We start from the raw sequence: 23,251 nt of genomic DNA on the forward strand, positions 1-23,251 counted from the left end.
ACCCTCGGTACCCCACTTCCCACTCTCCTGACCAGAGGTACAAACATTTTAGGTTCTACTACTTCAGGCTAAAGACTTAACATATTACATGATCTCCACCATTTAATCATATAATTTCAGCCAGATTCCATCAATAGAATAACAACACAATTTAGTTTTTATGTTTTTTAATTAAATGTTTATGTTAACTAAATTGTTATGTACATGTAGTAAACTTTATTTACTACATGACATATAAAGACACATATCTATTGCTTGTGTTCTATATTTTAATGATAAGACCTCTGGTTTTCAAGAGGATTAGAAGCATTCCCAGAGGACACATGATGACTGTTGTGCTTTCCTTCCATAGAGACCAGTGTCACCAGGCAGTGTACAGATAGACCCGGTTTGTTGTGAGGTGAACCGCACAGTGCTGCCTGCCTAATCCAGTTTGTTTGATTTATTGACTGAGAAACTGTGACGCTCATGCAGAGGGTAGCAAGGTTAAGAGCAAAGAAATATGTGCTAAACTTTGGAAAATGGATAAAACAGGTGATGTTCATGTAAAAGGTAACCAATGGCAGAGACTCCTCAGGTGGCATCGGGGACAGAAACCTAATGAGGAAGGAGAAGATGGGGCCAAGGATGAAGGCAGGCGTAATATCATTCTGGATCTGAAGAAAATCAAGTGAGTAATGAATGCCTGAGGTTTGGTGTTTTGTACCAATTTCACTCTTCAAATTAATGTTTGTAGTTCAGCTAAAACAATTACACATATATATGTATATACATATATATATATATATACATATACTTGGAAGTTTCTACTATGTAGCACAACGTTCATTACTTTTGACTTATAATGAGTGATGTAAAAACATTGACTTATTTTATCCCACTGAGACAAATGTGGATTTGCAAAATCAATTTTTTTTTTCATTTCGGTGTCCTTTCTTTCATCACTGTCTTTTCAGTTGGAAAGACTGGGTGGTTGATCCCGCAGAACAATTTTATTATGTGTGGCTACAGGTCATGATCCTCCCGATTGTCTACAACTGGGTGATTATCATTTTGAGGTACAACCATGAAATATATTGTGTGTACATATATACAGTATGTACAGTATATATACTGTGTGTATATATATATACATATATACAGTATGTATATGTGTTTATATACTTACTTGACACACACACATATAATATTATATAATGTATATAATTACCATTTTACTTGAAATGATACAATTTTCCTCGAGACTCTGTCTTTCTGTTTTCTCAGGACATGTTTCACTACTATTGCACTGAGCTACCTGCCTGTGTGGCTTACACTGGACTATCTGTCAGACCTCATGTATTTGCTTGACATGATCATCACTGTTCACACAGGTAAAAACAAACACATTTTTTGTTGGTTTAATTGAGTGTCTGAAATGGAACACTACTCTATAAACTTTAAGTTCACTCACAACAGTTATGAAAGAAAAGACAATAAAGCTGATTTAAAAATATGAAGTGCACTCTTAACTTTTTTGAGCTTTGCACTTCCTTCTCCAGGTTACTTGGAACAGGGCATCCTGATTAAAGATCTAACTCAACTGAAGAAGCACTACCTGCACTCTAAACATTTCTTAAGAGACCTAGTTTCCCTGCTTCCAACTGACTTCTTCTACTTTGTCTTTGGCATCCAAACTCCATTGGTGAGGATCAATCGCCTTCTGCGTTTGCCACGGCTTAGTGAGGCCTTGGACCGAATGGAAACAAGAACCTCATACCCCAACACTTTTCGCATCACCAAGCTTATGATCTACATCTTTGTGTTGATCCATTGGAATGCCTGTCTTTACTTTGCACTCTCCAACTACATCGGCTTTGGAAGTGATCGTTGGGTCTATCCAAACATCACCAACCCAGAGTTTGCCTCCATGCGCCGTCAGTACTTTTACTGCTTCTGGTTTTCTGCCCAGATTTTCACCACCGTAGGGGACACCCCCCTACCAAAAAGGGCAGAGGAGCAGTTGTTTATGATTGCAGACTTGCTCATTGCTGTGCTAGTATTTGCATCCATTGTTGGGAATGTAGGGAATGTCATCTCAAGCTTAAGAGACCGTGACAATGTCTTTTTTCCAAACCATGAGCTGGTAAGTTGGAAAGCTATCAAATCCTCTTGTAATATTAGACAAAATAAACTAAAAGATGAATTTCATATGCCTTAATGTTGAATGATTTCAGTTTTGATTTCCAGTTGTACTCACAATTGTAGAAAATAAACATTTTTCCATTTTTTCATTTAGGTGAAGGCATACTTACGTAGCCATCACATTAGCAAGGAGCTTCGGCAGCGAATTGACGACTGGTACCAGCACCTTCACATCAACAAGAAGATCATGCGAGAGAATGAAATCCTGCAACAGCTGCCCTTACACCTGAGGACAGAGATCGCTGTCAGTGTCCACCTCCCCATACTCTCCAAAGTCACCATCTTCCAGAACTGTGAGAAAAGTTTGCTGGAGGAGCTGGTGCTTAAGCTAACACCTCAGGTCAGGGAAAGAAGGCTCAAGGTCATATGGCAGACATTGGGAGAATTCACCTAAATTCGGCCATGTTGCCTTGCTGGTACATCACAAGTTCTCACCAGAAAGAATTGTTTCAGGATGAAAATGTTTCTTGCGTCTCTCTTGCAGGTATTTAGTCCTGGGGAGTATGTCTGCAGGAAAGGAGATGTGGGCCATGAAATGTATATCATCAAAGAGGGAAAACTAGCTGTTGTGGCAGATGATGGGGTCACAGAGTTTGCTGTGCTGAGTGATGGGAATTTCTTTGGGGAAATTAGTATCCTCAACATCAAAGGTAACTCAAGTAGCAAGTACAATACAGTATACTTTGCACGTTTCAACAACATACACATTTATGTAGGTAAATAAACTCAGAGGAGAGTGTTTATTTGCTTTAACAGTGAGAATTTTTAGAATACTGATGTAATTAAACAGCTACACTTTCTTTTTTAGGTAACAGGTCTGGCAATCGTCGCACTGCTAATATTCGAAGCATTGGCCACTCTGACCTGTTTAGCTTGTCTAAAGAAGATCTCACAGATGTATTATCAGAGTTCCCTGCCGCCAAACATCACCTGGAGGAGAAAGGCAGGCAGATCCTCATCAAGATGGGAATGTTAGAGGAGAGTGGGGAGGGAGAGCCAAAGGAGGAAGAGAAAGTCGAAACCAAGATAAAAAGGCTTGAGACCAACCTGGAGGTCTTGCAAACAAAACTAGCTCGACTTATGATGGAACTAGAGTCGAGCAATCGCAAGATGCAGACCAGGGTAGAGCAGCTGGAGTGGGAGGCTGCAACCCTGAAAACTCAGCTACCAAAAGATGGGGAAGAAGGAGAGACTGCAGATGGAAGAGGTGAGGGAGTTGGAGGAGAGGTTCAATGGGAGAGAGAAGAGGCAGAGGGTGAGGAAGAGGAGGGTTCGGATGCAAAGGTGAACAAAGTAGGACAGGGAGAAGATAGTAATGATATTACCAAGGAGGGAGATGGAGAGAGCACTAAAAGCACGAAAGAAGATGTTGAGAGGACGATAGAGGGAGATAAATCTGCCCTGAAGGACCAGCATGACCAGGAAAATGAAAAAGGGATGGATGGAGACAAAAGCCAAGAAAAAGACGAAAGGCCTGGGAAAGGAGATGGAGCTGAGATTGAATCTGAAGACAAGACAGATGAAAAATCTAGAGAAAGAAAATCTGAAGAGGGGAGTGAAAGGGGTGAAGAAGAAAAAAAGGGGAATGGAGCTGAACAATGAAGAGCAGAAAAACATGAATTATTATTAACATGATGAAAAAACGGTTTTCTCTGTGTTCTCCAGTTCCTCCCCACAATCACAAAACATGCTGATTTTGGTATTGGGCAAATTGGACACTCTGAATTGACTGTAAGTGTGAGAGTGGATGGTTGTTTGTCTGTATGTGGGCCTGTCCAGGGTGTACCCGCCTTTCGCCCTATGTCAGCTGGGTTTGGCAACAACACCCACGACAACCCTCATGTGGAGGATGAAGCAGTAGAAGATGGATGGATGAATGTTGAAAAAACCTGAACATCTCAGTCACATAATATGTAACACAACTATGTCTCACTAGATGGCAGCATTGTGCCAAAAGTGTAGAGAAAATGTCAACAACGAAAACGACGTGTTGCAAATAGAGATGATGTAGAAATATTTTTTATGAAATTTGTTGATGCACAAAGAAAATAAAACGCAATAATTTGTGTTTACACTTTTGTGTCTTGTGAGTGGTTTTGTTGCTGAATGGGACTTTAATTAGGTACATTTATTTTATAAATATTTGAATAAATAGATTTTTATTGATCCATGCACACTTTTATAGGACTTGTAATTGAGTTTTGTTTTGTTTTTTTACATTTTTTTTGACTCAAATTAAACGTCTCGTTTAAAAAAAGCACAGGTCGGCCCTTTAATGACGCAGATTTTACGCACTTCCCGGAAGTGCAGTGGGGACATAGGCCCCATCGATTCAACACAACTGCACACATAAGCACTTACTAATAATAAAGCTCTGTTTGAATGTCATTTTCATGGAGTCCTACCGCTAACACATATGGAGGTCCAAGAGGAAAAACCAATCATCTATACTATGGAAAACAAGCCGATTGTGACATGTGAGTGTTTTTGAAAAGGAGACGTTCCGTCCTATTTTTTCTGGTCTTGACAGTTAGCCTGTTAGCTACAGTCATTAGCTCGTTTAAGCTAAGCTACCAGGAACACCTTTATTAACCAGCCTGAGTGCATTGCGTGTGTGTTTATCGATTGGTCGCTGAGATTCCACTTTTCACTGCCGTAATGATTGCACATGCTCATATTTAATCGCTGCCTGTGTAGTTTAAATGGAAAGCGGCGTTGCTCACAGTTAGCTAGTGGCTTTATTAATCAACAGGCCGAGCTAACGACATAACGTCATGACTAGTTGCTGCAGTTGTGTGAATTATTTCACCTCGTTCCCCACTGGACAGTCACCGTTTCCAAAAGCAGTCACCACAAGATATTCGGGCAGTGGGATCGGTTTTCCATTCACAAATCCCCTGGCGTCTATAAGAAGCTTGTTAGAGAGAGGTTATTTTAGGAGGCTACTCGTGTACTGGGTGACAGCTTCACCTCACGACGCGGACTGCTCCATTTTTAGGACAGAAAGGTTTTCACGGATCCAGTATAGGCGAGGACCTTAGTACGTGGTAGTCAGAATATGAAAGGAAATTATATGTGTGATGTTCAACCAGTTTTGGTACATTCAAAGTCACAGGTTGCTTCCTGAGGGGATTATTTGTTGTCTTATTTCGGGTGTATACTCGGTGGCCACTTTTTAAAGGTATCATGTGCAGGTAATGAAGTGTCCGGTGTGATCTTGCTGTGGCCAACCTATCCGCTTACCGCCACCTGGTACAGAAGATGGACTGACTCTGATGAGCTTGTGAAATAAGCTATATAAAGCTAATATCCAATCATGTTTATAGCACACACCTGCCAGTAAATTAACAAACTACACATAGTTAAAAGAATAAATGTGTACATGCTGCAAATCCCTGACACATATGCTATGTACATGTACCAGGTCATTCAACATAACAGAGCAGATGAGGAGCCAGAGAGCAGTACAAGGCATTGACACATACAAGCTCTGGACTCAGGCTGCTTGCTGTGCTCTAACACATTTGCTGATACAGTTTATCTGCCCACAGCCAAAACATGGGCCTTTCTGCATTGAGTTTGCGTGTTCTCCTGTGTGTGTGGGTTTTCTCCAGGTTCTCTGGTTTCCTCCCACAGTCCAAAAACAGACAGCAGATTTTGGGATTAGGCAATTGGACTCTAAATTGACTGTAGGTGTGAATGTGAAAGTGAATGGTTGTTTGTCTCCGTGTGGCCCTGTGATTGTCGACCTGTCTAGGATGTACCCCACCTTTTGCCCTATGTCAGCTGGGATTGGCACCAGCGACCCTCATGTGGAGAATAAAGTGGTAGAAGATGAGTGAGTGAGTGAGTTTATTTGTCCAGTGATGCCATGCAGTAAATCCCTCTAAGATCACTGTTGCTTTGAAACACATCTATGTTGAGTTAGAAATCATCAACATGTAGTGCAAAGGAATTTTACAGGAAATCCTAAATTTAAATCTGCCTATAAATCTGCGTTTTATATTTTACAAAATGTTTTGCCAGTTTCCTTTTTTAGTTACTATTACAGTTGTTATAAATTGTAAAGTTTTTTCACCCTGAAATGCTTTGAAGTCAGTGCAAGTGATGGCTCCAGTTGTGACCTTAGTTGTTTGGTGTCCTCCCTCAGGTGCTGGAGACCAGGGCTTGTTTACATCTCTCTATACATCATTGGCCCAACAACTTCCAAGGGAGCCAATGGAATGGAGGAGGTGAGTACTGCATTTTGGGAAAAAAAATTGGTATTAAATATCATTGTGAGGCTTGTTATTTTTTTGTTGTCGGCACTAAATCGGAGAGTTCCTGTCATTTCTGTTATGCATTTCATAAGCTTGAACCTTTTTCTCTTACACATTAAAGCTCCAGTGTGTAACGCCTGTACGATATGTCACTACTCAACCAACGTGTAGTGTATAGAACAAGCAGTGAATCAAAGACTCTATAGTGTTGTTGTGATAGCTTCTCAGCAGTTAGGGTCTAAAGCTTGAAAACATGCTGCTGGAAGTAAAAACAGTCATGAACTGAGCTTCTGCAGTGAGTGACCCAGGTTCTGTTGTGAGGAAGACATATCATCCCCTGCTGCTGCTTTGTGGCATTCACACACACATAGATGCTGTCTTCACAATTCAGGACTATGAGGGTTAGGAGGAAACTTTTCGTCCTAAGAGGTGGGCAGTAACATTTATCACGCCTCGGGTGAGCCTGGACAACTCTAGGTAAATATTCCACCCATTCGCTGCCATCTTGCTAGCTCACTTTATCAGTGTGGTAATGTCACCACAGACACAAAAAAACAGATTGGCTTAATCAGCTTTGTGTGAACTCATTTTTACAATGGTTTGAATGTGAAGGAATTTAAAAATTATGCAGAACAGCTTTAATGTCGGTTTGTTTTTCTAAAGTGTGATCCAGGGTTTAACATCATTACTCATATTATTTTACCTTTTACATAGCCACCATAGTAAATGCAAAACATTACATCCATGAATCATTTTTTGACATTTATTAGGCAGCAGTGAGTGCGGAATGTAGATGTATATAAAACTCTTCATTGAGTTTTATAGTTTGGAGTTTTAATAGTTGAAGTGTACCAGGTCAGAGATGTGCATCACTTTACTCTCCCCTTTACTTTCTCATAGAGACATTTAATCTTGGGGTGGGAGTGCCTGTGATTCTGGATGACTTATTCTCATTCATATTGTTGTGACATGTCGCCATGCATAATGTTAGGATGTTTTTATGATGGTTAAATAAAAATGGAGGAGGAGGTATTGCCTCACCTTGAATTTTTATGAACTGAAATGGGAAGTCCTGTTGGGTTTTGTTGTGTGTACATTGATATTCCATGTAAGGTTATTACTTACTGTGTGAGTGCCATAAAAACTTGAATGAATGAATGATGAAGGTCACCAGTGATGACTATCAGAGTTTTTGAGATTGTTGACCTTGACCAGGCTAAATGCATTTGTGCACTGTTTTGTTCTATATTGTAATGAACACAGCAGCAGGGGGTTCTTGTACTAAAGGTTATTGCCACTGTTTTGCAGAGACAGCAGGATAACATAGCAACTGATAACGTTTCATAGAAACAAGGGGTGTACTGGAAATGGAAATTGGAAATACTGCAGAAGTTTGTCTCGTGTAATACCCTGATTAATAGCACTGTCCGTGTGTAGTAGTTGGATTTGATCAAGGACAACATTGGTAAAGAAGATTATAGCAATAAACCAGAGCTTGCTTATACAATTTTAAAGCAGCCTCAGTTCAGCCTCAGGTCAGTTTCATGTTTATTTGAGTATTAAACTGCATTAATCCTATAACCCATGTAAATTGTTTCTTTTTCTGTACAGGACGTATGGCCGTGCCCCAAAAATGATCCACCTTGAAGCTAATTTTGTCCAGTTTAAAGAGGACCTCCTCCCCAAGGAGGGCAACAAGGCTCTCCTCACCTTCCCTTTCCTCCATATCTACTGGACTGACTGCTGTGTGAGTCACAGCACACACACGCATACACACGCATACACACACATACACACGCACACACACACTACACACGCATACACACGCATACACACATACACAGCACTGAGGTTTTGCATTGTGCAATGTCAGTGTATGTTGAGACATAAAGGAGGCCACCTGTAAGGCAACTCAAAGCTTCACAGCCATCCCACTTGTATATCAGATGGAATAAAAGGCATTAATGCCTTCTCTGATGACTATTGATGCCTCAGTTTTTCAGCAACACAGTTGTGCATGTTTATCATACATTGTTAAGGAACAGGGTTGCATTATACCCCTATACCCTCTTTCATTAGGCGATGTAGGAAGGAGGAATGCTTATGGCAGCTACAGACATGAAGCCAAAATACAGCTTTAGTGTGTTATTGTTTGACAGAATGGCATTCTTGTCATAACTGCTTACTGCTATTTAACAAAGACTACTGCTCTGTTTGCTCTTAATGTCAGTCACTTAACTGTGTTTAAGCTAAGACGCCTCAAATTTGAAGACAAATCAAAGAGAACGTTGATTAAAACATATACTGTACAGTGGGAACGCAGAGAAGAATTGAGTCAACTTATTACTGGTTTCTTAAATTTTTGGCAACTATATGAAAATTGGGAAGTTGCTCTGCTAAACACTGTTGCTTCACTGCAGGAATGTCTCGGGTTTGAACCCCAGTCCGTCCCAGGTCCTTTCTCTTTTCAGTTTGCATATTTGCTTTGTGTATGTGTGGGATTTCTGCGGGTGCTCCAATTGCCTCCTACCATCCAAAAATCTTTTAGTGTAATGCTCCTGTCAGTGTCCCTGACCAAGGCACTAATGTTCAATCTGGTGTTGGTCCCTGGGCGCTGCTCAGTTGCTGACACTGCTTCTAGTTCTTAAAAGGTTCTGAGTAGAGCATGATTAAAATGCAAAAATAGAAAACTTACCTATGGAAGTTGCAAGAAAAGTGTGTTGATAAAGTGTATTTAGTCCATGTATAGTATTTGTAGGATAGGTAAAGCCTGCTTTTCTACCTTCTTAGAATAGATTGGTGTTTGTGTTTTTGTATCGGGTAAAATAGGCCACAGGTATGCAAAATTTCAAGATATGCAAGTTCATTAAGTTAAGATAATGTTGACATGTAGAGAGGAGAAAAATGAGATAAGAAGCAGGAACCTGCTGCTGCTGACTGAGCTGATGGTCAGATTAAGGAAGTACTGTCATTATTATGACATTTCCTAAAGATTATTGTACCAACTAGACTCACTTACCCTTTTTTAAATAATTCATATGTAACCTCTGCATTAAACTCTAGCAATCATATAAACCAACTATAAAATGTATAAACCGAGGAAGGGGACAGAAATGATATGCCCATTATCTCTTAAAACACCCGTGTGGCTTTTCCACTAGTGTAAAGATGAAGTTACACAATAATGCACAATGAGTTCAAAATGACATTCCATTCCAGACAGTTTAAACCACAATTATCATTGTATACCTAAAACGTTTGTTGAGAGACATGTTAATTTTTTTAAGAGGTACATTTCATTTAAATGTTCCTTTTAAAGTCTAAGTCATGTGAATTTGCACGTGTTGGATTGCAGGATACAGAGGTGTATAAGAGCACAGTAAAGGAGGACATGATGCGCTGGCAGAACAGCTTGCGGTCCCACAGCTCACCAGACTGGGTCATCATTGTTGTGGAGACCAATGATACAAAGAAAAAGAACAAGACCAACATCCTGCCTCGGTCATCCATTGTGGACAAGATCCGGAGTGATTTTTGCAACAAACAGAACGACAGGTGAAGAGAATCTGCAGAAAAGTGTATTGAATTCAAATTGACAGAAGACATCAAAAGTGGTGGTCTGACTTCCTTAAACATGTTGGTCAGTCCCCACTTCCTGCTGTGGCCACAGTAATGAGAGATACTGGTTGTGGTTGTTCTCCTCTTCTACAGTGTTATTTATTATCATATGCGACACTAACATAAATGTATATACTGTATGTATAATCACAAATCTAATAATCCTGTAAATTATCAAAACAAGGGTAATATTCTCAGTTTTTTTAGCTTCTTGAATGCAATTATTTCCTTCTAGAATTTGAATATTTGGATTAAAGTCAGACAAATAAAAATTTCTGAAAGTACAACATTTATTTATTACCTCCTTTATCACAGCAGAATATATAGTATGAGCTGAATATCAGAAACCATGTTGAATAAACCTTTTCTGAGTAAATGATGCCTTTGCTTCTTTGGTGCAGGTGTGTGGTGCTGTCCGATCCTCTCAAGGACTCGTCTCGGTCTCAGGAATCCTGGAATTCTTTATTACTCAAACTGCGAACTCTCCTCCTCATGTCCTTCACCAAGAACCTCGGCCGCTTTGAAGATGACATGCGAACTCTCCGAGAGAAGCGCACCCAGCCTGGCTGGAGCTTCTGTGAATACTTCATGGTCCAGGTATAAGCCTTGGGAGAACAAGAATGGACTCGCACACTTTGATTTGGATTTTTCCCATAATCCTAACAAAATTAGAATCCACACATTAATCTCTGATGTTGTCTTGTACTGTGTTTGTGTATGCGCAGGAAGAGCTGGCCTTTGTTTTTGAGATGTTGCAGCAGTTTGAGGATGCTTTGGTCCAGTATGATGAACTTGATGCTCTTTTTACCCAATATGTTCTCAACTTTGGAGCAGGAGGTATGTATCCACTTTTGTGGTTGGTTTCCTATAGCAGTCCATTACAGTAACATTAAAGTGAGGATTTTTTTGCATACATGGTCTGACTTGTTGTGTATCTATCCACAGATACAGCTAACTGGCTCGGCTCATTCTGTGCTCCGGTGCGCAACTGGAGTGGCTTGCTACTCCGGCGGCCCATCGACATGGAGAAGAGAGATGGGATCCAACGAGGGGAGGCCAGCTTGTTGGATTTAAGAAGCTACCTCTTTTCCCGCCAATGCACCTTACTCATCTTCCTCCAGAGGCCCTGGGAGGTCACTCAGAGAGCACTGGACCTGCTGCACAACTGTGTCCAGGAGCTACGCCTGCTTGAAGTAAATTGAAACCTACCTTTATTACATATATACATGCACATGTGGGATAGATATGCAAAATATTCACAATACTTACACTTACTTTATTAACAGTGTTAAGAATCCAGTTTGAGGTCTTGACCTGATAATGTCATTCCATATTAAACTGGATGCTGTTGCCCTTTTTTGTTGCCAAGGTGTCTGTGCTGGAGGGGGCACTGGACTGCTGGGTGTTCCTCAGCTGCTTGGAGGTTTTACACAGGATTGAGGGCTGTTGTGATCAGGCCCAGTTAGCTTCAAACTGCTCCCATACTGTTGGACTCTGGGCATACGCAACTGACAAGGTATCAAAATATTTATTCATATGAAGCTATTCCTCCCTTGACTCTTGTGGCTTCCAGGCTGTGTCATTCTAGACAGCAGGTTAATTTGAGACATGTTTCATCATCCTCTTGCCTCACACTGTTAGACAAATAATATGTTCTTACCATTTACCATTTTGGTCATTAATTTGTAATTAATGATGTTAACTTTGACTGAGGCTGTTTGTTAAAAATATGTAAATGTTTCATTCATATATTCATTATAAGAGCAAGTACTAAATATTTCATAAAATGGTTTTAAATAATAAATAATACAATTTTTTCTTTTCTCCTTGTGTGTCAGCTGAAGTCCCTTGGGGAACTCTGTGGCCTGGTGTCAGAGAAGGGACCCACATCTGAGGACCTGAACAGGACAGTAGATCTACTGGCTGGACTGGGAGATGAGAGACCTGAGACTGGTGAGTTTCAAGATTCTTTCGTTACAAGAAAACATGTTTGATGGTGCTCACAATCTATTTGGAAGTAAACAAGTACTCCCAAATTTTACCAGTCTATGTTGTAATATGGTGTAATATGGTCCACCTGGTGGACCAATGTGAGGGTCAGCCATATGCAATTGTCTGTAGCCTGTAGTTGTTAACACTGTTTCCCACAATGATGGCCTTACTTAGCCCTGATTAGCTCTGATTAGCAGTTTAGCTCATTCAGCACTGACTGGGCGGTCAGCCTGACACTCTGACAAGCAGAACTTGTCAGCACACCAATTGTTGCCATTCCATTCATTTAGTTTTTTCAACTAAGGTTGAACTTCAACTGAGATTACCACTTAAAGAGGCCATAACGTGGTCCTATCTCACTTATATGTGAGCTATGGAAACATGATGTCATTTTTATGGTCAAAATCCTCCTAGTCGCTGCAACCGAGCCGATGTAAATATCTCATCACTGACGCTCTCGTCAGCCGTGCTGTTTCAGACCAAAACCCCACCCGCAGAACACGGACTGTCATGTGATTGGCAAGCCAACGAGAGCTTTCCCACTGTCTTGTGATTGGCCAGTTACCTGGGAGTGACCCAATTGGCACGTCAGCTCTCAGACCTGCAGCTCCGCTCTGGAAAGGCGGATGCACCGCTTAATTATCAAAATTAAGTAATGCCGTCGTCATGACCCCTTGCCATAATCCCTTAAGCATTTGATCCGGAGTCTGACCCAGAGTCAGAAGACACTGTGACAAGTGAACCACCTCCATTGCAAAGACACCTGTAGCTTGGATAACGTTGTGGTTACCAAGATGATAAACACACATACATGCAAATGAAACACGAGCAAACGCGTGTAGCTTAGCCTGTAGCGCTTCATAGACGAGGTAATGATAGCAGATACACACCCAAACGCAGCGTTAATTGGCACTTCCGGGCTATGGCCTCTTTAAAACCTTTATCTGATTCAAAGTCCAGTTCTGGTGGAAAATATGTATACACTGTTAGTTTATGCAGATTAAATGCAGCTTGTAACAGCAGACGCACAGCAATGCAGCAGTCTGTGTGTGTCAGTGCCATTAGGGTTTGGTTTGCCTTTTAAATGTCACTTATGTGAGTCTAATTTGAATAATTATGAACCGTGTATTTCTAATGTCTAAGTCTCATGTCTTCCTCCACAGTCAGCAGTTTGCAGAGCCCTTACAAGAAGCTGAAAGAAGCTTTGTCGTCTGTTGAAGCTTTTGAAAGACACTATCTTGTAAGTCAAATACTTGCCACCGTTTTATTTTTTCATGTCGGTACTCAGCATAGCATGACAGTAACGGACATTCTTTGAATTCCAATATTATTCATGACATGATGTCCTGGAAACTCTAAAGCAGTTGATCTTATTATGTCTGCCCCCTGTTGTTCTCTTCTCCCTCACCCTCTGCCTCCATCACCATGTTGTTGGCCTCCTTTTCATCATCTTTCTGCAGGAACTGTCTCATGCTGCTATGGAGATGTACACGGCCATTGGGCGGCTAAGGTCTGCCAGACTGGTGGGGAAAAGCCTGGCTGAGTTTTACATGTAAGGAAGGTTACAGCAATTCAGTGACTGTAATGGTGTCATAATTGCCATGAAAGTAGTGCACATCCGAAAGGATTTATTTGGTTCTTTTCGCTGAGCAAGGTGCAGCAATTCAGTACTTGCAAACACCCATACATTTCATGAGAAATGTCTAAGGCAGAATAGAACGCTTATTTCATATAAGTGGTGTGCTAAAACTTTTATTATGAAAATGAAGCCGTAAAAAAGTCCGGCTGAGACATCATAAATGGCAAATAATGTAGAAGTGTGATGATGCTTCAACAAATAGTAGATGTAGTTTATTATTGTGAAATTGTGGTTTCACTGTCCAATGTTATGATGTTAATATATAATGCATTTACAAATATTTAATTATAGCATAGCATTCATCTTAGTTTTTATCTCTGTGTTTATTGCTTTAAAATGCCTAAAAGATTGTGTGTGGCCCAGAAAAGAGCTTGTATTTGTCTTTCTAGCTTTCATCAAAGTTGATGAATTTCTGTGTGTGTGTGTGTGTGTGTGTGTGTAGGAGAAAGGGGGACCCTGAGCGAGCAGAAACCCTCTTACAGGAAGCGCTGAAGTCATATGTATCGGAGGGCTGGAGCCTCCCTGTCACTCACACCAGGAAACAGATTGCTGAGTGTCAGAAACTGCTGGGCAGAACTGAAGAGTATCTTTTACAGCACCAGTGTCAGCATAATTTTCCAGTGGCTGTCTAAGGGCAAATATGTCCACTTATCTGTGTTGCAGAGACTCGATTACTAGAGGGAATAATCATCGTCTGCGCAGCAAAATTGTTCTGTATGGCTTTTTATTTGTATACCAGAAAAATGCAATGAATTTTGAGTCAGTCTTGGTTTATTTTTAAGCAGACTATGACCATAGATTCTTGGGCTGGTGCACCTTTGGTGTTTAGTTTCCTTTACAACCCACCACAGTTACCTGCAGACCAGTGCCTTGTTGGCAGGTGATGTGAATCTGACCACCGAGGAGAGGAAGCACTTTTGTCAGGAACTTCTGACCTTTGCTGCCAAGTCTGGAGGTCAGTGTATGTGTACTTGTTTATTACATGTACATGTTTACCTGGAATAGAGCACTATTAGTACTATATCCTCTATATATTCTATGACGTCAGTCTGTGATGTTCACTTTTTGTCTGTGGTCACTTACATTCCGTTTAATAAATGTACATTCATTTTTTTATAACAGATGTATAACAATATGGAAATAATATATTACTGTGAAGCCCTCATTTTTCTTAAATGTCATTTTCTTCCTTCACAGCCCCAAAAGTGACTCTCAGTATGGGTGTTTTTGCTCAACTCACACGACTGCAGTTCCATCCAGCGACAGCCTCTGTACACTCTGGTGCCGTCTTGCAGGTGGAGCTCACCCTCCGATGTTTGATGCCCGTGTCAGTGCACATACAACAAGTAGCTGCTAGCATTCACTTTGACGTGGATCACGGGGGGACTCATGGGAGGTCCAAATCAACTCAGAGGCATAGAAACCCAGCGACAGTAGAGTTTATCCAGGCTAACTTGTCAGCGGGTCCCCCTTCCTCTTCAGCTGCGGGTCCCTCTTTAGAAATGGATGAAATCCAGGACAGGAGTCCTTCAGACAATTCTCTCAACTCTACAGGAGTGGTGTGTAAAAACACTCACCTGCTTATGCGTCGTCATGACAGCAGCTCGCCACCAGACACGCCCAACTGTTTCAGTCCGCCTGCTGTTGCCATGAAGGAAGGAGCTCAGATGCTGAAAGTGCAGGATGTAACATTAGAACCTGGGAATAACAGCATTACCTTCACAGCACCAGTAAGAGACTTTTTGTGACTTAATAATAAAGATATTTTTTGATTATTATAGGTTAAGGAGGAGATGTCTGTTTTTTCTTTAATCAGCATTTTACACATTGTTTTTCATTCATTCAACTTACCTCTTATTTGACAACTTCCAACCTTTGCTCTGTCTTGCCATTTTCTTTCTTAGAGTGGACAACCAGGTACATATACATTGCGTCAGCTGTGTGCCATTGTGGGTCAAGTGCAGCTTGTGCTGCCTCATATCTACCCATCAGTCCAATATGAAGTTTATTCTCAGGAGCCCCAGCTCACTGTGGAGCCTCTCTCAGGTCAGATATTTATATAGGATTGGTCATATTTAAGGCTTAACAAATCTGTTTTATGTGTTGGTTACAGTTTTTAAGTTTGATGGTGCTTTTTATTCATGGACTGATCACTATAGTTGTGTTTATAAATAATTTGTGTTGCTTTAAAGAGGAGCTGTACTTGGATAAGCTAAAAAAAATGTAGCTGGACAACAAACCTTGTATTGGACATTTCTCTTCTGCTGTTATTACCTCCTTGTCACTTATGTGTGTTGTTTTTCTGCCTCCAGAGCCGCTGTTAGCCGGTCTGCCTCAGATGGTGAAGTTCACCCTGTTGACGGGTCATTACGCTGTGAAGAAAGGAGACGCTCTGCAGCTCAGCAACACAGACACCATGCCTATCCTACCGTCCACCAGCTGCACCGCCCGCATCACTGACCCAACCGCTGGTCAGTTCACATTTTTTTGAATCTGTTAATTCAATTCTTTTAAATTTCTTTAAAACTCATTTATCTTTCATGGAGCAGTCTCATAGGTTGAGTTTGGGGGGGGTGACAGTGTCCCCCCAGTGGATAAAATATATAACTACATTAAGTCTAAAAATATGTCCAATAAAAACATGTTTCTGTTTGACTCTTTATCTCCTTTATATACATTTTAGACATTGCAATGAAAACTGCATTGTTTGTGATTAAATAATGTTGTTCTAGATAATTTGGTGGCACATATGCGACTTTAAGGTTCTCATTACTTGTTATTCTGTTGATGTGCTGTGTTTAGAATCGGTGAGTGAAAGCGTCCTCTTCATTCAGTCGTCTGAGAAGGTGACCAGCATCAGTCTGCCCCCGACCCCTCCCTACCACACTCTGGAATTCCAGCTGGAGGTTTTGTGCATCATCCCATCTGGAACAGACCGACCTGCCAATGAGAGGCTGACCAATGGGGAGATCCGTCATCGCCCACGCAGCTACAGTCATCCTGACACGCCCATGACTGCTATTGACCAGAGGGTAAGGACCACTTACAAATTAATTTTTGTTTTTCAGACCATAGCCCATTGAATAATGATAATGGATTTCTTAAGAAAATATCAGATTAATCAGTAACAAAATAATTAAGATTTGTTTTTCTGTGTCTCTCTATAGATGTCTATCGACTGCCCCTGGTCAATCTACTCCACACTGTTAGCCCTCACCTTTTACATCCCCTTCAAGACCAAACACTCACTGCTCTCTGCTGGTAACAGGTGTGCTTTCCATTCTCACCTATGGTCTCTATCTTCTGTATATGTCAAAAGACATCACTTTAGCATACTGTATGTATTTAGTTTAGGGCTGTCAATAGATAAAAAAAAAAAAAAACGGAGTAATCTCACTTTTTGAAATTCGTTAATCTACGTTAATTGCAACTAAAAGATCGCTTTTCTTCTAATGACTAAATTAATGAGTTATCAGACAGTGTGCATTTCAGACGTATCTTTCACAGAACTACACATAGATCTATGTGATTTCAAAGAGATTCAGGCCTATCAAGTGCCTACCGAGGCTCAACATGGATGGCTGCCATCCTGTATGCAACAAGAACATGTGTTAACATCGCAACAAAAAAATCCACCTGAGGATGTCTTTAGAAACTCAAGACATTCACATTTGTCATGATAGAAGTGAGAGAGAGCGAGAGTGAGCACAAGTACAGTCAGTCACGCAGGCTAGGTGTTCAAATGTAAGTCGCCGGGCAGCTGCCAGCATATTACGGCCACTATTGATGCCTAGAGTAGTTAGTTTGCCACTTAGCTTTCCACTTGTTGGTAATGTCGAGGAATTCCTCTGCGCAGGTCTCAGCAATTAGTCGCGCATCTGTTTTTTTGACAGTCAAGGCAAAGGATCCCAACTTCCAGTCATTCTTAATGCATTGTGCCGTGACACCCACGTAGTTGCCGGTTCAAAATTAAAAATTAAATGAATTAGCTAAAATTAAACCTTCCGCCCAACAATCCCTCACCTCTCCATCTTCAACTCCTATCTCTCGCTATATTATATCTCTGTCTCTCCTGTCTGAGTGACTTCAGGCAAGTGACTATTCCGTGCAGATAATTTCCAGCTTTATTCATGTCAGAGGTCAGCGCACACCAGAAGTAAACAAACTTGCGTTAACTGCGTTACACTATTTTATCGCGTTAATCTCGGCTGTATTAATCGCAGTGATTAATGCGTTATATCAGTGTTTTGTATAGTTAAACCAACAGTAATCATCCATGGGAGTGATTGGAAATGTCTAACGTTACTATAAAATCTTCAAAATGCAAGATATTCTGTCTACTCATACACATGTATGATCTGTATTTTTTTTATCTCGCCCAACAGGAAGTACATCCAGGTGTGCGTGCACAATGTGTCGGATGTGAACTTTACGCTGGCAGAAATGAGGCTGTCAGAAAAGCCGCTTGCGTCACTGGAGCTGCAGTCCCTTAACGCTAAAACCCAACAGGTGAGCAGAAAAAAACAACAGCAAAACAAAAGAGAGCTTTAAGTGTTTGAACACTTTCAGAATAAATATGAGGTAGTTATTATAATGAATTAACTTCTGGGCATTGACAGAATGGTTAGGTTTATTAGTGGACAAAACACTCCCTTGTTTCCTTAGCAGGGTTGACAAGAAGGGGAAAGGTGAGGAGCTCAGATATCCACAGCAAAGTGAGAGTTACTGTTACTATGTGCAGGTACTAAGCAGAGAAAAATATAATACCATATCTATCAAAACCATCTTTCAACCACATGCTTTGACATGTGATGACAGGTGTTCTACTGGAAATCTAGCAGTTGATGTATTATCTTGTGAAAGTCTTGCATGGTTTAGAAAACAGTTAGAAAAAAGGTTGTTAACTAACAAGCATTGCTGATTTCTGTTGTGCTTTGTTTTGCCCCGTGTGCAGCTCTTGTGCAGTAAGCACAGTGTGTTCTGCTTGTGGGAGGTGAGGTGGAAGGATGACCTGCCTTCCTGTCTCCAGTGTGTTTTCTCTGCCAACTTCTCTCCGCTCAAGCAAGATGTCTCCTCCTTCAAACCCTTTCACTACCAGTTTCAGTTTGAGAGAGTCACTGTAAGTCACTGTTCATTTAAAGATATCTTCCTTTGCACCGAATCCCCTGGTTATTGAAGACATTTGGATTTACACAGAACAGAAACACAATGTTTTATGCGGATAGTGCATGTGGATAGTGAGTTTATTGCCTCAACAAGAGACACTCCCTCTGTAAATATGCCCTCTCTTTGATATCATCTCACCATCTCAGACACTGTACAGTGTGAGAGCTGAGATCCTGCCCCCTGCTGGTGAGCAACACTGTCGCTCTGGTTTCCTCTGTGGACTGGAGGTTTGTATAACACGACTGACTGAACCTGCAGAGGGAGAGCTGGCAGAGGAAAGCAAGACTGACACTGATGGTCCTAAAACCACCAAACTCATGTATGAAGGTATGTGTGCAGATGAACTGTTTTCTCGAAGGACAAGTTCACTTGGGAAATGAATGATTCAGCTTTTTATATAGACATATTTGCTATTTTTAAACACACTTAATTTCAAATAAAAAACGTTTTGACCTGCAAAGTATTTGTTAATTACAAATGTAGACATTAATGGCCTAAAAAAAACATAGTTAACCAATATATACTTTGAAAGAAATACTTGTTGATCATTGTGTTGTCTAATTGGTAATCTATTGAAGAAAATTGTCAGGAAAAAAACAGCCAAATAATAACATTTTATTGACTACTATGAAAAACGTTAAATGAAAACCATCTTGATGTTTTCTTATGTCTGTTTGTATTTTTTGCATGGATCATTTGGAGAAAAGCTGTTTTAAGATATTGTTGTCAGTTTCTCAGGAATTGTTGCGTCTCTTCTTCATCAATATCTACCCTTCTGCCATTCTAGTTCATGCAATTAACTTAACAACACCCACATTTTCTTGTAGTACTGATTGACTTTCCAGTCCATCGGCCCATTGTGACTTTGTGTGTATGTGTTCACAGTGGCTGACAGCAGCAGTAACTGGGCTGTGTGTGGGAAGAGTTCAGGGATGGTGTCGATGCCTATTACGGCCAACGCCACACACAAGGTGCAGATTGAGGTGATGCCGCTGTTCGCAGGTCACCTTCCTTTCCCCAAAATCCAAGTGCTGAAGTACCTGCCTCACACTGCAGCAGTGGCCATTCAACCAGACCCTGGTAAGACCCTACAAATGTAAACCCACCAAATTCTGTTGATGTTTGTTTCCGAATGAAGGAATGGAGACTTGAACTTCTGGGAAACGCAGATGCAGTTATATCAAAGTAGTTATCATTCCACTGATTTGCAACACGCAAGTATGACTGTAAAGAAACTGAATTAGTACGTTTCCATGCACACTTAAGTCGTCATTTTTTTTACGTCTCCGTTAGGCTAGGTGGTGATAGGCCCCTTTTCAGCTTGTTAGTAGTGGGCCTTTTCGTGGTTGGCCTATGACATCACAGTCTGCTACAGCTTTAGTTAGCGGCTAATTGTTAGCATGTCGAGTGCTGTTGCACATCTTTCTACATCATGTAACAAAATATCCAATTGCTTAAGATGACGGAGCATGAACTTGGTCTCCTCATCAGTCCAAGAATGTACTCTTCTGAATTTTGACATATCTTAATTTCTCTATTCTTCTGTGTGCTGGGTTCTTCTGCTATTTCCGGGTCAAAGCTAGGAACTCTAGCACACGCACAGAGTGCCCAGGCTAGCTTGAGTCTGACTGAATCATGCAGTAGTAATTCCACTTCTAATCACATTATCTGGGTGTGTTTGTCCAACTTTTAGAACTTGGTACAATTCCAGAGGGACAACTGTGTGTGTTTAAACTCTGGGTTTAGTTGGACTAACGCAAGTTTATTTGTTCAGTTTATTTGTTCAGTTTATTTGTTCAGTTTATTCTAACATGATATAAATGTACTGAATGTGACAAGTAAACTGTGTTTAAATGGAGTGGGAAATCCCACTGGCCCCTCACAAAGCAGTACACTGTTTTCAGTTACATCAATAATGTTGGAATTGGGGTTTGCTTAGCTGTTGTGTTTTACAACAAAAAGAATGGATTTTCTTTTTTCTCATATTACACTGAAAGATGTACATCTTCTGATCCTGTGGATGATAAATAATCTGTTTTGTTTTTTTTGTTGCCGTCTTCAGACAGCTGCGTGGAAAATGACAGTCTTTCCCTCCTGGACAAGACGCTGGACGACCAGGCAGACACTGCGAGTATTCGCAGTAGGGGCAGCGTCCACTCTGTGGGCAGTGGTGACCAGCAGCAGAAAGGCGTGGCGATGCCACGTCTGGAGCCCTTCAGCCCTGGACAAGTGTTCAACCACAGCCACGCACGACAGGTGCTGGTGCTGCCCTCCACTGACGACCACATCATGGAGGTCAATGCTACATGACCCCAGTGACAAGAGCTCCCACCCCCTTCTTAATAGGACTAAACCGAGGCCCTGGATGGACTCTGCTGAGCTTTTGCTCTGTGGCAGAACGGGTCCATGAGTCCATGTCAAAAAAACTCTGCGGTTTGCCAGTGTGGACTCCCCCTCCCCAAGCATGAAACATTCACATCACTGGAGACATTACAGACAAGAGGCAGCAACCAGCCAGTGACATCTGCTGATAGATTTAATAAAGATTTTTTCTTTGCCATATTTTGTACATAGGTCATTGAATGGATTTATAGTTATAAAGATAAATATATATATATATATATATATGAACTGATCAATCAGATTGGCACTCCTCCAAGCTGAAGAATAACACTCCTGATTGTCCCATGATGCACCAAAGCCCTAGATGTGTGTACGCCTGGATGAGCTGTAACTCAAGTGCTGTAACTTTGACCGAGTGTTTTCCAGCTGCAAGTGCTGTTCATGTGCCTCTCATGTGGTCAGTCGTTTTATATTTGAGACCATGAGAAGTTGATTTACAAACCAGATTATCAAATCAGTTTTGGTAGAAAGATCCAGCAGTCCTCACAGATGGTGTCGTGCAGCCGATGAAGTAGAATATTAAGGCTGAGGTCAGACTAAATAATATCAGCCTGATAATGTATTCCATTGACTCGGTTAGAAGAGCTCATTGCTAGTCTGTGGCAACCATGTAATCACCAGTACTGAAGGTTGTATAAGAGAGTGAGCAGAAACTGTGTAATCTGATCCCAGTCTCTAGACAAGCAGCTGATAATATTGTGAGTCACCTGAACAGACGGGTGATTATTTGACTTTTCTTAAAACCAGAGAAAACATTTTGGACTGTGGACTTTTACATACTCGTTGATTTTCACAGTTGTAGACGTTGTCATGCTAAGTCGAGTTGCCTCTGACAATGGTGCAAAATGCAAGTTGTGCTGTATTTGAAAATCAAAATCAAATACTAGATCCACAATACATTGAACTTGCTTTGTGAGTGTTACTTGATCATTTTTAGAAGATTTTTTCTGTCCCTCTTTTAAAGAGGGACAGAAATCAAGTAATTCCCTTTTAAATATTAAACAAGTATTTAGAATTTCAAAAACAACTGTTTGGGATTTGGCATCCTTCCCCTAAATATAATGTAAAATGAATGAAAAGATAAGAGTTTTATTGCTGCAGGAAGAATGTTCGTCACAAATCTAGAACAGTAAGATTAAGTAAATGACTTTTCTCTCTCTCTCAAAAGCAAATGATTGATAACCTGAGAGGCTCGGGCTGAGTCTGGCGAGGTGTTGGGTGTGTGTGTGTGTGTCTGTTCAGCTGTAGTTCCATTTATGAATGTGTGAGTGAATTCAGTTTGAGACTTAAATGAAGATCATACAGTGCACATTATTGTCTATCTGTTGTCTTACCTAGCAGTGGATTGTTCATATATTGTGTCTATATTTATGTGTGTGTGTGTGTGAGTGAGTGTCTGTCGCCAACTCCTTTTCCGAGCTATGCACACATACCGATAGGAGTTGAATAAATGAGTGAAATAAGTCATTATCGGATTTATTCATTCATTTATTTATTTGAATTGATGAATGTCCGCTACTTCTCCCTCTAGTGCACACTCATACAGTGTAACTGCAGCCTCCTGCTCTTGACCACTGTACATACTGACCTGTACATAATGATTCAAATCAAAAAAATCATCTTTGATTGCCAACTATATTAAAAAAAAAAATCATTGGAACTGGTTTGATGTATAGTGTTTACATAGACCGTACAGCTCAACGTGTCAACAGTCTTTTCTGGAAATATGTTTCTACTGGTATGACATTTTCACCAGGTGTCAGTACCAGCCCATGTCACATACACAGAAATCAAAACATGTATATTGATAAATCAAGTTGTGTGTAATAAAGTGAAATGACACAGGGAATAAGTATTGAAGCCAGGAAACCAGCTGAAATATGTCCGTATTTAGAAAGCAATCCTGCTCCCTTAGTGCAAATGAATATCAGCTGGTTTGTTCCTATCTGATGGCCTATAAAAAGGTTTCTCATTACCAAGGTGTCATACA

General features: G+C 40.7%; 2 protein-coding genes across 3 annotated transcripts; both read left to right on the top strand.

The window, feature by feature from the left end:
- Positions 1-357: 357 nt before the first annotated feature.
- cnga4 (cyclic nucleotide gated channel subunit alpha 4) lies at positions 358-3,940 on the top strand. Of its 2 annotated transcripts, XM_044013955.1 has the most exons (7): positions 358-670; positions 957-1,058; positions 1,267-1,373; positions 1,542-2,125; positions 2,279-2,524; positions 2,669-2,834; positions 2,993-3,940. In XM_044013955.1, exons 1-7 carry the CDS (start codon positions 522-524, stop codon positions 3,784-3,786), a joined length of 2,148 nt encoding a protein of 715 aa, XP_043869890.1. In that variant the 5' UTR covers positions 358-521; the 3' UTR covers positions 3,787-3,940. The 2 variants fall into 2 exon arrangements, with proteins under 2 accessions (XP_043869890.1, XP_043869900.1); XM_044013965.1 differs by lacking the exon at positions 358-670 and having other exon boundaries at positions 975-1,041.
- A 560-nt stretch (positions 3,941-4,500) lies between these two features.
- trappc10 (trafficking protein particle complex subunit 10) lies at positions 4,501-22,921 on the top strand. Its single transcript, XM_044016351.1, has 23 exons — positions 4,501-4,661; positions 6,335-6,416; positions 8,055-8,190; positions 9,799-9,998; positions 10,463-10,658; positions 10,787-10,898; positions 11,007-11,254; positions 11,431-11,577; positions 11,900-12,014; positions 13,217-13,293; positions 13,514-13,605; positions 14,135-14,275; positions 14,544-14,647; positions 14,890-15,422; positions 15,597-15,738; positions 16,005-16,163; positions 16,495-16,724; positions 16,860-16,960; positions 18,078-18,201; positions 18,647-18,811; positions 19,005-19,185; positions 19,744-19,938; positions 20,921-22,921. The coding sequence occupies exons 1-23, from the start codon at positions 4,601-4,603 to the stop codon at positions 21,166-21,168; spliced, it is 3,789 nt and encodes a 1,262-aa protein (XP_043872286.1). The 5' UTR covers positions 4,501-4,600; the 3' UTR covers positions 21,169-22,921.
- Positions 22,922-23,251: the final 330 nt, after the last annotated feature.

The sequence above is a fragment of the Solea senegalensis genome, linkage group LG2 (genome assembly GCF_019176455.1).
Source record: "Solea senegalensis isolate Sse05_10M linkage group LG2, IFAPA_SoseM_1, whole genome shotgun sequence".
Lineage (NCBI taxonomy): Eukaryota > Metazoa > Chordata > Actinopteri > Pleuronectiformes > Soleidae > Solea > Solea senegalensis.